The 12,515-nt window shown below is 36.6% G+C and overlaps 1 protein-coding gene across 4 annotated transcripts in view; it reads right to left on the bottom strand.

Annotated features, from left to right (window-relative positions):
- Positions 1-12,515, bottom strand: part of KHDRBS2 (KH RNA binding domain containing, signal transduction associated 2) — a 349,112-nt gene that overhangs the window by 180,004 nt on the left and 156,593 nt on the right. For all 4 annotated transcript variants that reach the window (XR_015802677.1, XR_015802678.1, XR_015802679.1 and 1 more), the window contains exon 4: positions 6,718-6,864. Coding sequence is in view for 1 of the 4 variants with exons in the window: in XM_088162239.1 (XP_088018365.1) it covers positions 6,718-6,864 (147 nt within the window). In the remaining 3 variants the exon portion in view is untranslated. The remainder of the gene's footprint in view (positions 1-6,717; positions 6,865-12,515) is intronic.

The raw sequence follows: 12,515 nt of genomic DNA, 5'->3' as shown, positions 1-12,515 counted from the left end.
GTGCCTATTATATTGATTCCTTAGTGTGTCAGAAAGAGATCACCAAGGAATTCTTTTCACAGCCTGAATAAGTCTTGGAATATCTAAAGAGGTCTTAATCCACTTGTAGTGGGAGTATCAGCCCTTAAACCACACAAGATGTGGCAAAGTATTTATATTGCCTTGAAGCAGCTGGGTGCTAAGCCTAGGAAAAAGATATTGTTAGTCTGGCATTTCAACACATGACCCCACTCTTCATGACAGAGATGTGAAGGCATTTGAGGAACTATGTGCTCTTTGTATTGCTATCCATTTTATAGCTTTACAGCAGAAAGAACTAGTAGTCTATATCAATAACTAAATAAACAAAATGCAGTCAGTTGAAAAATAATGGAGTTTAATTTTCAATTGAAAAATTGAAACATTTTTAGTGTACATCTCCACTCCTAAATGTTCACTTTGAGGGGAAGATTTAGGATTATTTTCATCAAGTTTAAAATAAGTTGTTTAAACAACATAAGAGCTGCTCAATCAGCCCGTATTTGTTCTTAGGAAAAACTTAAGCGTCTAGGATAAATCAAGAACCACAGTCTACAAATTGTGATTACTCTCTTGAGTATACTGATGTTTGAATGTATTCATAATAATTTGATTTGTTAAGCAATGTTTAGGATAAAAGCAGTGAAGAGCTAAGGTGAGATGACATTTTAGGCCTTGACAGAATTCCTGAATTTTATTTCCTTGGTTATCAAAACTTGTGTGTGAAATTGCCAGAGATGTTGCACACTGGGAAAAATAGAACGCAGCACAGTGAAAACAGCTGCTAAAATTTTTCCTTAGCACAGTTTTAAAATAATCACTGTACTAATTATTTATTACTGCAAGTATTTTTGCAGAATGTGCAAGTGTAAATTATTTACTTTGACAGGCATAAAAGACGAATTTTAGTGATGCAGCTGTGCTGCTGCTCGGTTTCATATTTAGGGAAATATTTTGCCTGTTGAGGTTCTTTGAAAGAGGAAAAAAAGACTGGCATCCCCCACCCACACTATAGTTTATTTAGAAACAAACATAAGATTACAAAACCATGGAGTATGAAATGGTATGTAAATAGAGACTTCATATTATACTGTAGCACAGAAGAAATTCAGATGGCTAATAAAAATTGTGTAAAACGTCATATACCTAAAACTGACAGAATTATTACTGTGTGCTGTATGAACACAGATTATCTGTAACTTTGGTCCATATATATATATATATGAGTTCCTACATATAGTGTAAGTGTATGTTTGAGGTAAAATAATTCCTCTTGCAATATTAGACAGAGAGACACTTTCAAGAAACGAAACCCTACTTTAAGACATTTTAATTGTTTCCACTGAAACAAACTGGCCTGAAAGTTTGTTTTCAATTTCCCACAGATCCCAATTTTTTCATATATAGTTCTGGTATAAATAAATTCCAGTGTGAAATTAGTAAATTTTGATTTCACTGAAAGGCTCTTCTTCCTTAGTGATTTTTCATCTTTAATTAGCTATATCAGTGAGAACAGGTAATATTCTTACACCATTGGTAAGAAAATTCTTTTAATCAATGGTATAGAGCAAGATGAGATAAAAGGATTGAAGTTAAACAGTCAGTAAGATAATTAGGCACTTACAAGGAAGTCTGGAAGACGTTGCAGCCTGAATTAGAAACAACATAAAACTCTACATTCACCTGTTGCCTTATCACAGTGATTTCTAATAACAGAATCTGATAAACACCCTCAGAAAACTGTACAGGCAGATGATCACCAGTCATTGCCCATCAACTGGACTGCATTACATGACCACGTTGTTTATTCCCAGCCCTTGAGTGGTGCCAATATGCTTCAATTTAAAGCAGCTACAAGTGGCTAGGATAATGTATGCAAATATATTGAATAGCAGTTTTTAAAGTGGTAATTGTTTCAATTTCTGATCATCTGACCGCACAGTTGTAAACAATCTTTTTAAAGTGGTCATGTCACCGCAGCTGCAATCTGCCCTCTACGTAATAGCTCCCTATTACAGAGCACTCATACGTAAAATGAATGATCAGTATCTGCTTCTCTCCTTCTCCCAAGGGATGCTAACCATGTCAAATAAAAATGCTTTGCTTAAAGGGATAAAAATGTGAAGTAGAAAAAGATTTTGCATGTGTTAGAAAGCACAGAACTCCTAAGGACAGTATAGCTCCTTACTACATGGAAATTAAGAGGTTGTTCAGAAAATATATTTGTATGTTTGGATATAAATCAAAATTATATAATCCTGTTTAACAAAAGTGATGTAGAATTCAATTGGTCATTAATAGTGAAAAAATTTGACTGCATTTAATAGCTATGAACCTTTAAAAATCGGCAGATTTTAAAGCTTGAAAATCTTCTAGGCTCTTCTCCCCTTCCCCTGTTCCCCAGTCTCCCCTTCCAGTTTGATGAGCCCACATCCCATTCTGAGGCACTGAGGTCTTAACATCAGCCTTAGGTCCTGGCAGTTTAGAGTCAGAAGTACTTGGCTGTCAGATATTTATGGATTTTATCAAATCTGTGTTGGCCACAAGGTGAATCTGCAAAACACCTCCTCCTCCTAGGCATCTCTATTGTTTGTATTTTCCACATAGCTAATACTGGATAATTTCCAATATGTTAACCTAAGTTCCAAATGTGATTGCTAATGTAAAACCTTGACATTCTGGTTTTCATTTTTACTAGGCTGACAGAAAAATAATGGAGCAGGCAGTTGCGTTTCAAGACTCTCAGATTAATCCTATCTACTTAATCATGGGTCTTTTGATCTGTCATATTTCAATTATAAGCAAATTTTCACATTAAGTAAACATTAACCCAAAATGGAGCACAGTATCTGGCTAGTAATTGGATATGACACCCCAAAAAGCCTTAATTTTGCATAAAGCCCACAAAAGAAGTAGCAAAGTCAGTTACAGAATAAATCTTACCAACCAGTTAACAATGTCCTGCTGCAAGCACCCACACAGACCTCAAGCCATTTGCAAAATGGAAGCTGCAGACAGCAAAGGAAGCAGCTTGGCCTTGGAATTGTGTCAGCTGCCAAGGGCTGCAGACACTGGGATTCAGTCATGCACCAAAATGCCCGATGGAAGGAGCCCGACATACCAACCTGAGACTGAGCTGCAGCTTTGAAATGTATTAACCTGTGGGACAGGCAGTGGTTTCTAACTCTGGCCTGAAGGTAAAATCTTCACTAGTAAAAATATGGATACGTATTACTGAGTAAGGTTGAAGATGAAAATGCAGTAATCACATTTAAATCAAAAGGAGTTGTTCATTAAAATTTTGCTTCAGTTAATAAATGTTCTTTTTTTTTTCTCAGTTTCTCAGTCCTGTTCTACATTTATTGACTTTTTTCTTATTATGTTTTCTGGGCATTTATCTTAAAATTCAAGTCTCCTTAAAAGTTGTGAATAAGGTATAAAAACATTATTCCATTTCACTGACAATGATCAGTGTAATTTCTGAGGGCAATATTTCATGTAATCTTCACAAAATTCATAAGCAATATGAAAACTCATTTGAATAGTTTATTACATCCTTGATTTGGTATAAATAAAACTGTTACATTCTACTGTTTTATCCTTGTCATGCAATCCCAATATTCACTGCTGCAATAAATTGTCTTACAAACAACAAAAGATCATAAAACACATTTAAGAGATGTCACAAATAGGGAACAAAAAGGAAATTATCTAGTGCAATATTTCTGAGTGCAAAACCCCTGAAACATGCAGCAACCAATCAGTAAATAATTGCTTTGTAAATGTGAAATGAAGCAGAGGGGATAAAACTAACAAACAAGTGATAAAGTACAATTGTTACTTATTTGGAGTGATTATGATTCCTTGGAGTGAGGAGGGGCACAAAAAGGCTGGTTAATGTTCAAGGATCACCTCTGCAAAGCTTAAGAGTATCACAATGAGGAGGAAGGCAGGCAAAAATGACAGGAGCCTTATATGGATGAACAAGGAGCTCCTGGACAAACTCAAAAAGGAAGCCAACAGCAGGTGGACACAAGAACAGGTAGCCTGGGAGGAATATAGGAATTGTCCAAGCAGCCAGGGCTCATTTTAGGAAAGCAAAAGTCTTGGTAGAATTAAAATTGTCCAGGGCAATAGGAGAAGTACATCAGTGATAAAGAGAAGATTAGGGAAAATGTGGGCCCTGTCTGGAACAAAATGGGAGACCTGGCTACCCAGGACAGGGAGAATGCTGAGGTAATCAATGACTTCTTTGCCTTGGTCTTCACATCTGAGTGCTCCAGGATGACTGCCCATGTCACAGAAGGTGAAAGTGGGGACTGGGGGAATGAAGAATTGTCCACTATAGGAGAGGATCAGACTTGAGAACATCTAAGGAACATGAAGGTGCACAAGACCATGGGACCCGAAGAAATGCATCTGCTCGTTCTGAGAGAGCTGGCTGAGGAAGTGGCTCAGCCACTACCCATTGTATTTGAGAAGTCATGTCAGTCCACTGAAGCTCCCACTGACTGGAAAAGGGGAGAAGTAACGCCCACTTTCAGAAAGAGAAATAAGGAAGACACAGGAAACTACAGCTCTTTCAGCCTCACCTCAGGTCAGAAGGATCATGGAAACAAATCCTTCTGGAAGCTTTGCAAAGACACGTGTAAAATGAAGAGGTGAATGGTGACAGCTAATCTGGCTTCACTAAGGGCAAATCATGACTGATAAATTTGGTGGCCTTCTATGACAGGGTCTATTGCTGCCACTGTCAACCATGTTCAAAATGTCATAACAAAGAATCTGTTTTTATATTTCCTCCAGTGCAGCTATTATACTTGTGCTGGAAGATACATATACTTCTTACAAGTAAATAATGTGTCACCCAAAATATATGCTTGCACGGATGCTGAGTATTACAACGAAGTTTAATACTACTCCCAAACCACACCCAGTCTCTCTCCCTTATTCACTCAGGTTGAACAGAACATAACACATGATAGATGTTAAAAATCCAGGTGCCATCATCATTGCACCATGCTAGAATGGAGGAGCTCTCTTTAAGAATGAAAAGGACATAAGAAGGTAACTTTAAAACAAGAACCTCTTATAGAAACAAACTGAAGTTTTGGAAAGTCATGAACAACTGGAAATAGGATTATCCAAATGACAAAGACTGGCAAATTTGTAATTGGGCCTGTTATCATTTTAAGCTATAACACGCCAGACTTTTCAGGAACATATTACTTAAAGATAAATTTTCTTCCAGTGTAGTGGCTTGGCAGATCTTCACCATTAGTTTGCAGCCAAAATGTCATTCCACGACATGCTTCCAGCATTACAATTTTGACCTAGTTTGTCCCTTGTATTTTATGTTCAACATAAAGACAGAAATCATGAAAAAGAAAATGCTTTCTTGTCTCACAGTTATTTCAAAGAATTTTAAATGGTATTTTATTAACAGTGTTCCCAAACTGGAAGCATAAGGAGATCAGAAGAAAGAATCAGAAAGACAGATTTAACTTGTTTAAAATGCAGCTCATTTCTGGGCACTCAATGCCAAAAAACTTTTTTTATTTGAAAGAAATTTCCAGATGTTTATTTTTAACAATCTTCAGTTACTTAGTTTGTGTTATTAAAAAAAAAGTATTTGTTTGCTCTTATAAATTTAGCATTCAAATAGTCTACTTCAATATTTTACTTGTAACGTATTCCCCTTTTCCCACATCAAGAAGCCCACACCAAAAAAGGAGTTGAAATTCTGCCATGCAAGTATTTGTATGCCTCACCTGAACATCTTTTATCTTGGCTTCCTGTTACTCATAAAAAAAGGCATTCTTTGAATCCTTCCATTATTATCAAGAGACCTGAACAGACACTTCATTTTTTCAATCAAAAATTGAAACAGACTCTCATCATATTCTTTTTAAGGGATGTAACTTCTGAACATTTTTTAGAGCACTAAGAACTCTCAGGACCTCAGAAAACAACTCATGTAATTCTAGTACTACTTCACTTAATATTTAGTATGCATATGCTTCAATTCTAAGACAAATTTAAGTATGAAAATAGCATGGAATGAATTTATAAATGTGGAAAAAATAATTTTCAGAGAATTTGAGGAAAATCAATAGACATGAAAGTAAATATTTCAGAAAGTGATATATTTAGTATAAATCAAATTGAAAAAGTTCACAGCTTTAGAGTACATTTCTGCACTCTCCTAGCTGATGGAAGATTGTAAACTATGGTCTGAGTCATAAGGTGAATAGAAATTACTTAGGAATGTTTTGCTCATGCTGTTTGCTCCACAAGAAATTCATTCACTTCATTAGCAAGATATTTAGGTAAATTGCTACATGTATTAAAATATTTTTACAGACTTAAATATTCAAAAATCTTGAAACCGTACTCTTATACAAATGACTAATATCTGCAATCAGAAAACAAAAATAATCTACCAGGTTCTCCAGAAAAGAAGAAAGGAAAGCAAAAAAAAGTGGCAAATGGAAACAATAAAATACGTAGAAAATGTATCAGGGCATCATCTGTGACACTTAATGGCCTGTTTGGCATCTCCTCCCTGGGACAAAAGAATGAAAGATGAAAGTTCAACAGAACAGGGTGAAGGGTTTTTTTTTCCTTAGTCTAAAGAAGGAACAAACTCAATGCAACAAAACCATAACATGTCACAGAAGAATGTTACAAGTGACTTACAGGAACCAGGAATTTTTTTATTTCTTCCAAGGCATGACTCATACGAGAATACGCCTCCCCAGGCGGAGCAAACACTTCAATTAATACGTGGAGCTCATCACTCAAGTGCGCGTATTTGGCCTCTCCACTTTTCCTTAGTTCTTCCTCCTACAAAGAAAGGGTGGATTTGGTTTTTAGAACTGGAAATCTACTAATTTTGCAGTGATTTATCATTCACGGACAACATGACAGAAGAACATATTATAAACAGACTTTTAAATCCTCTGAGAAATAAAAATCTGGTTCAAACCACTTAAAGATTCAAAAATCAATTTTGAGTGTTTGAATGATAAAACCAGCATAATTATCATCTCAACCAGATTTTAATCACACAGTGAAAAAATGCTAAAAACTCCAGAAAGAAGTACTGACATAAATCCATAATGGAAAAGCTGCATTCATATGTCTGAATCTTGGCTCTTAACACCACCAAAAAACCCCATAAAATAAAGATACATTTAACCATTTCAGAACACTATTGTTCAGTAAAAGCTTTAGGTTCTTTAACAAATATCTGCAGCCTGTACATTTTAGTATCACCAAAGAAAAATATGTCCTAAGAATTTTATTTGAGACACAGAATCACAGGATAGTTTGGGTGTAAAGGAAACCAAAGACTACATATGTAGTTCCAGTGCCCCGGCCATGAAAGAGATATCTTCCACTAAATCAGTTTGCTCAGGGCTCCATCCAACCTGGCTTTAAACACTCCTGGGGATGCGGCATCCACAACCTCTCGGGTCAAACTGCTCCAGTGTCTCACCACACTCACAGTGAAGAACCTTTTCCTAATGTTTAACCTACTCTAATTTAGTTTAAAGCCACTACCCCTTGTACCCTCACTATGTGCCTTTTTACAAAGTCCCTCTCAGGCTTTTTTGCCCTCTTTCTGTAGTTGAAAGGTGCCATAAATTTACCCTGAGCCTTCTCTTTTCCAGGCTCTTCATAGCAGAAGGGCTCCAGCACTGATCATCTTCAGAGCCCTTCTCTGGACTTGCTCCAACAGATCCATGTGCTTCTTCTGTTGAGGGCTCCTGAGCTGCTCTCAGTACTCAGTGATGTCTGAGTTTCAGCCCCAGCCCAAATTCAGGGTACATATGCAATGCAGCACACACCAGCTCAGATGGTGAATCACCTCACCAAGATATAACTCAACCACTTTTGGGTCCCACTTTTCTAGCTATAAAATAAGCCTAATAATCCTACTTCATGTTAGAGTAATGTTCTGAAATGTCAATCCACTTTCTTACATAAAGCTCTGAGATAGCAAATGTAAATTGCAAAATACATTTGTATATTCATACATGCTCCATAAAAATCAAAGACATAGAATAGTGATCATGATCATGTTAATGGCACTGGTTATGACAACATAATGAAAAATCTATGCCATTACTACACAAGATAGTCATAAGTAATGCTAAAGAAATGATGAGCTCAACTCTCAGTCTTCAAAAATACTTTGAGAAATGTAATTTAGAAGAAAATATGTATATATAGAAAACATTATCATAGAAATAGAAGTAAACTAATTTGCTTGAAAATGGTGAAGAGGTTACAGCTTTTTAGTATATACTAAAATAATAGTTTATGAACATTTTGCTAAGATATAAAAACCGTAACAACAGATTACAATTCTTCCTGATTTAGTTTATTTAATTCTACATTAGCTTCTCTTATTCTAGCCTTGACTAATTTATACCCCTGCTTGCTACTAAAAACATTGGCAAGATGCCACGCTCCTAACAGTAAGTATTCAGTTCTTTTTATCTATGTTAGAAGATCCAGCCTCAAAGACTTTTTGATTTTCCAGAGAATACATAAAGGCTACATCCTGTAGCTCCAGAGCCCAAGATCTGGCTCCGTGCTAAGTACACATTTTGCAGATTATGATAAAATCATAACCCAATAGATGTGAACTATTATTTTATTTTAAAATTTGAAAATTGACATATTTGTTTGTAACTGAAACCAAGAAATTAAGACATAATTGTCTCAGTATTTTTATTTTTACAGTTAAATTATCTTTGGCGTTTATCACTGAAATCTCATTGAAATATCCATAAGAAACATAGCATAATATAAAAGTCCATCATGAGATGTTACAGAACCTTCCAATTTTTTGGAAAAAACCCCACACATTTGATTATTACTTCTGGAAAAAAATTGGTATGGAAATTTCAATAGAATTAAATTTTAACACTTATAAAGACACATATTAGTGGTTGGTGGAAGTTTCTTTCCTGTTGCTTTTTGAAGATTCTGAGAAAAAAAAAACAAAACAACAAAAAAACTACAAATGTCAGAAAGCCCCAAAAGTTATCTTTCAGGAAAAGACTACTACTAAACTTAGAATTTAGAAAGCAAAAGAATAATGTTTGAGTCATTATTTTGATGAGGATTTTGTACAGCTAAGACATCAGCAACATGAATTTATAACACACACCTGGAATATACTACTTTGGTGGCAACAATGGTAATTATGTTCTCTTTTAGTTCCTGAACAAACTCCGGATTTCTTACAACACATCATTTTATAACCTGCCTCTTTGGTTCATCATATTCTTTCTGTCACTACTTGGTGCTCATTTCTACAGCTGCTGGAAGCCACATTTCTTTGTGAGGATACCTAATGAAGTTTCTTCTTGTGGAACACATGGGGTTAAAGACTGAATTCTCACACAGTATCTCTTCCCATCATAGGGTAAAATGTCACAATAATGCTTCTTTTATTGCAAGTGTATGTACAAAGAAACTTAATTAAGGAAAACTATTGAGGAGTAAGAACTCAGAGACCTGTACCAAACTCTCCTTTCCAAAGCCAGTGGATATGACTGAGTATCTGGGGACTGAATGTAGCCTTACATTTAATCATGTGCCAGATATCAGGCATCTAACAAGCAAACAACAGACATGACTCACGTTTCTGGGCAGACACTCGTTGGTATGGCAGGTGATACCTACTGGCAGCTAATACAGCTTTCCAAATGCAGCACAGATGAACAGGCCCTCCCAGGAGCACATGGAGATGGATGGACAACACCTTTGCAAATCTTCTTCAGGAAGCAGCACATCCCAACTGCACAGCACAACAGTCATTGTCGTGGACCCAATATCCACACTGCTTCTATTTAGGATGGCACTACTGCCTCTTGTGTAGCACAACAGTGGGTTTTTTCTCCTGCTGGTTGTACTCTGGTTGCAGTAACTGAGTTGCCATTAGAAGCCAGAGAGCTTTTCTGGAGCCCAACCTTGATTTAGTTTCATAGGAGAGGAGTTCAGTTAAAACCCTGTGAGCTCTGCTCACTTTAAATAATGGGAATTGGGAATGATCAGGAGGCTCTCCTCTAAACTGTGCTTCTGAGTCAAATGAAAACACTAATGAATAATAACCCATGTAGGACTGGTAAGGACTGAAATAGATTATGAGACTTTCCAGCACCTGGTACATTAAGGCAGAATAAGTGAGATCATCATAAATCTATTTTTTATGGTGTTCTTTACAAGGCTATCTGGGTGCTAATGGCCTTGCAAGGCCCTAGTGGCCTGTAATGCACCAGTGCAATTACTTGTGGACTTCGGCTGTTTCTCATATAACTCTGCCTTAATCACCTCTGAGGTTCAGGTATTCCCCATGGTGCAGCCAGTAACTTGGCAGATTCTCATAGCTTTTTACATTCTACATCATGGCCAGCAGTTTTGTAGACCCTGTTCAGCTTGCACAACTTTGGCCAGTGTCCACCCAGCAGCCAGGTTGTTCCCTCACAGCCCAAGCACAAAAATGGTAGCTGCTTAAGCTTACTCATGTAGACATGAAATGAATCCCAGTAGAAGGTGATGCACATTGAAAGCCTGATGGATCCACTGAATCAAAATGCAGTTAAGTCTCAGGCACTGGATCTTAGGATAGAAAACAACAAATCAGTTGATCAGTTCTGATCAGTTCTGCTTTAGTGATTGTGAAAAGGAAAGGAATAGATTCCTTGGGCTTCTGGATTAGTGATGGCAACTACTCTTAGTACTGACTCTCAGATTCTTACTTAGTTCATGGTGACAGTGTTTTACTTCAGTGTGGGTTGAGCATAGCAGAGAAAACATGTATCATCCTCTAGAGACAACTGCCCCTCATCCTGATCCTCTTCTACTCTATTCTGCATGTCAATTCCCTTCATTCCTCAAGAGTGACAGAAGCCAGGTCCCCTCATACAGTGTGTTTCAGGCTTCCTTCATTCCCTTCATTCTCTTTTCCTCTCACTCTTAGAGTGTCTGTCACGCAGTGCTGAAGTCCATCCACCCTCAACATGCATGGCTCTATAGCCCACTCCCTCATAAGGATAACAGGTATTTTGAAACATTTGCTGTATTTTGTAATTTCCAGTTGACTAAAGCAGGGAAAATTACTTATGAAACTCTACAGCAGAAATATTAGGAGTACCAACCTCTGCAAAAGTGAAGAATGGGAGTGATAGGAACATAAAGGCCAAGAAGAATGATGAATTATCTCTGGATGTAAAAGGAGTTTTAACATTTTAAAAGGATGTGTGTTGACAGAAAACTGCTTTCTGTCTGGAAGCCTGGCCAAAATGCTTGAATAAAAATACTGAAATAAAGTTGAAATAAAGGGAGTTTGCAGAAAACAAAGTTACACAGTCCAGATTGGTGAATCAAAAGTGTCCTTGTAACACTGAAATAACAGGATATCAAAGAATAATAGAAATGAAACTTGAAGTAGGAATTGTGTAGATCTCAGAGATAAATTTCATCAATACAATACAAAGAACTTCCTATAATTAAACAAATACGAGAAAAGAAACAATGGGTGCTTGAGGAACAATATGAGAATTGCAATGGATTTAATATTTTGCAAGAATTTACAAAGAAAAGCATCGTGCAGAGACCAGACAAAGATGATAATCACAGGGCTGCTGCTACACGGGCATTATTCAGAGGATCAATGGGCAATGCTACAGAAGAAAATTAATGAGTATGCAGTTTGAGAAATGCAAACCTATTCATTTTTAATCTGGACATAAATAAAAAAAATCAAAATGTTGTCTGCCACACTGAATGTAGTAAAAGTTACAGTGAACTAATTTCTTGGGGGTACTGGATTTGGATTTGAAAAACTTTCATGTCCAAGGTACCATGAGTGGAGAAACAAAGAACAAAAAAAGTGAAAAGAGAAACAATTTGATAATGTATGAGGCATTGGAAAGAGATTCAGCAGAGTACAGAATGAAGCTAAAAGACCTTAGCTGTTCCTTGACTCTTATTTTTAAACCAGTTATTCTCACTCCAGGAAGAAGAATAAAGAAGATGGAGGTGGTGAGTACATGAAGAGAGCTCACATAGTAGTGCAAAGAGAGTGGGTGTACAACACCTGAAGTCAGCCACAGAGACCCATTATGAAATGCAGGCATTAGAAAGAACATTGCCTGCAACAGAGGAAATTACTGGAGATACAGGTGACAAGTATTATTTTTCTACACTTGATTCATCATTAAAATTTTCATTGTTACTTTGGTGAAATGGAGTAGAGAATTGTGTACATTCAGTACTGTCTTGGGCAAACAGGTCCTTCACTGCTTTACTTCCTGATGCTTTTCATAATAAAATGCAACAAAATCTTAATGGCTAGGAGGTACTAAACCATACTGTCTTGGTTTGAAAAACACGTATTTGCTAAAAGAGAAAGGGGCCTATTTTTTTTTTTTTTAAAGGAGAGTATAAACCCCCCTCCCTTCCTCCTTTACTATGAT

This window comes from Sturnus vulgaris, chromosome 3, assembly GCF_052056855.1.
Source record: "Sturnus vulgaris isolate bStuVul1 chromosome 3, bStuVul1.hap1, whole genome shotgun sequence".
Lineage (NCBI taxonomy): Eukaryota > Metazoa > Chordata > Aves > Passeriformes > Sturnidae > Sturnus > Sturnus vulgaris.
The sequence above is the reverse complement of the archived record's forward strand: the minus strand, read 5'-3'. Positions and strand labels throughout refer to the sequence as shown.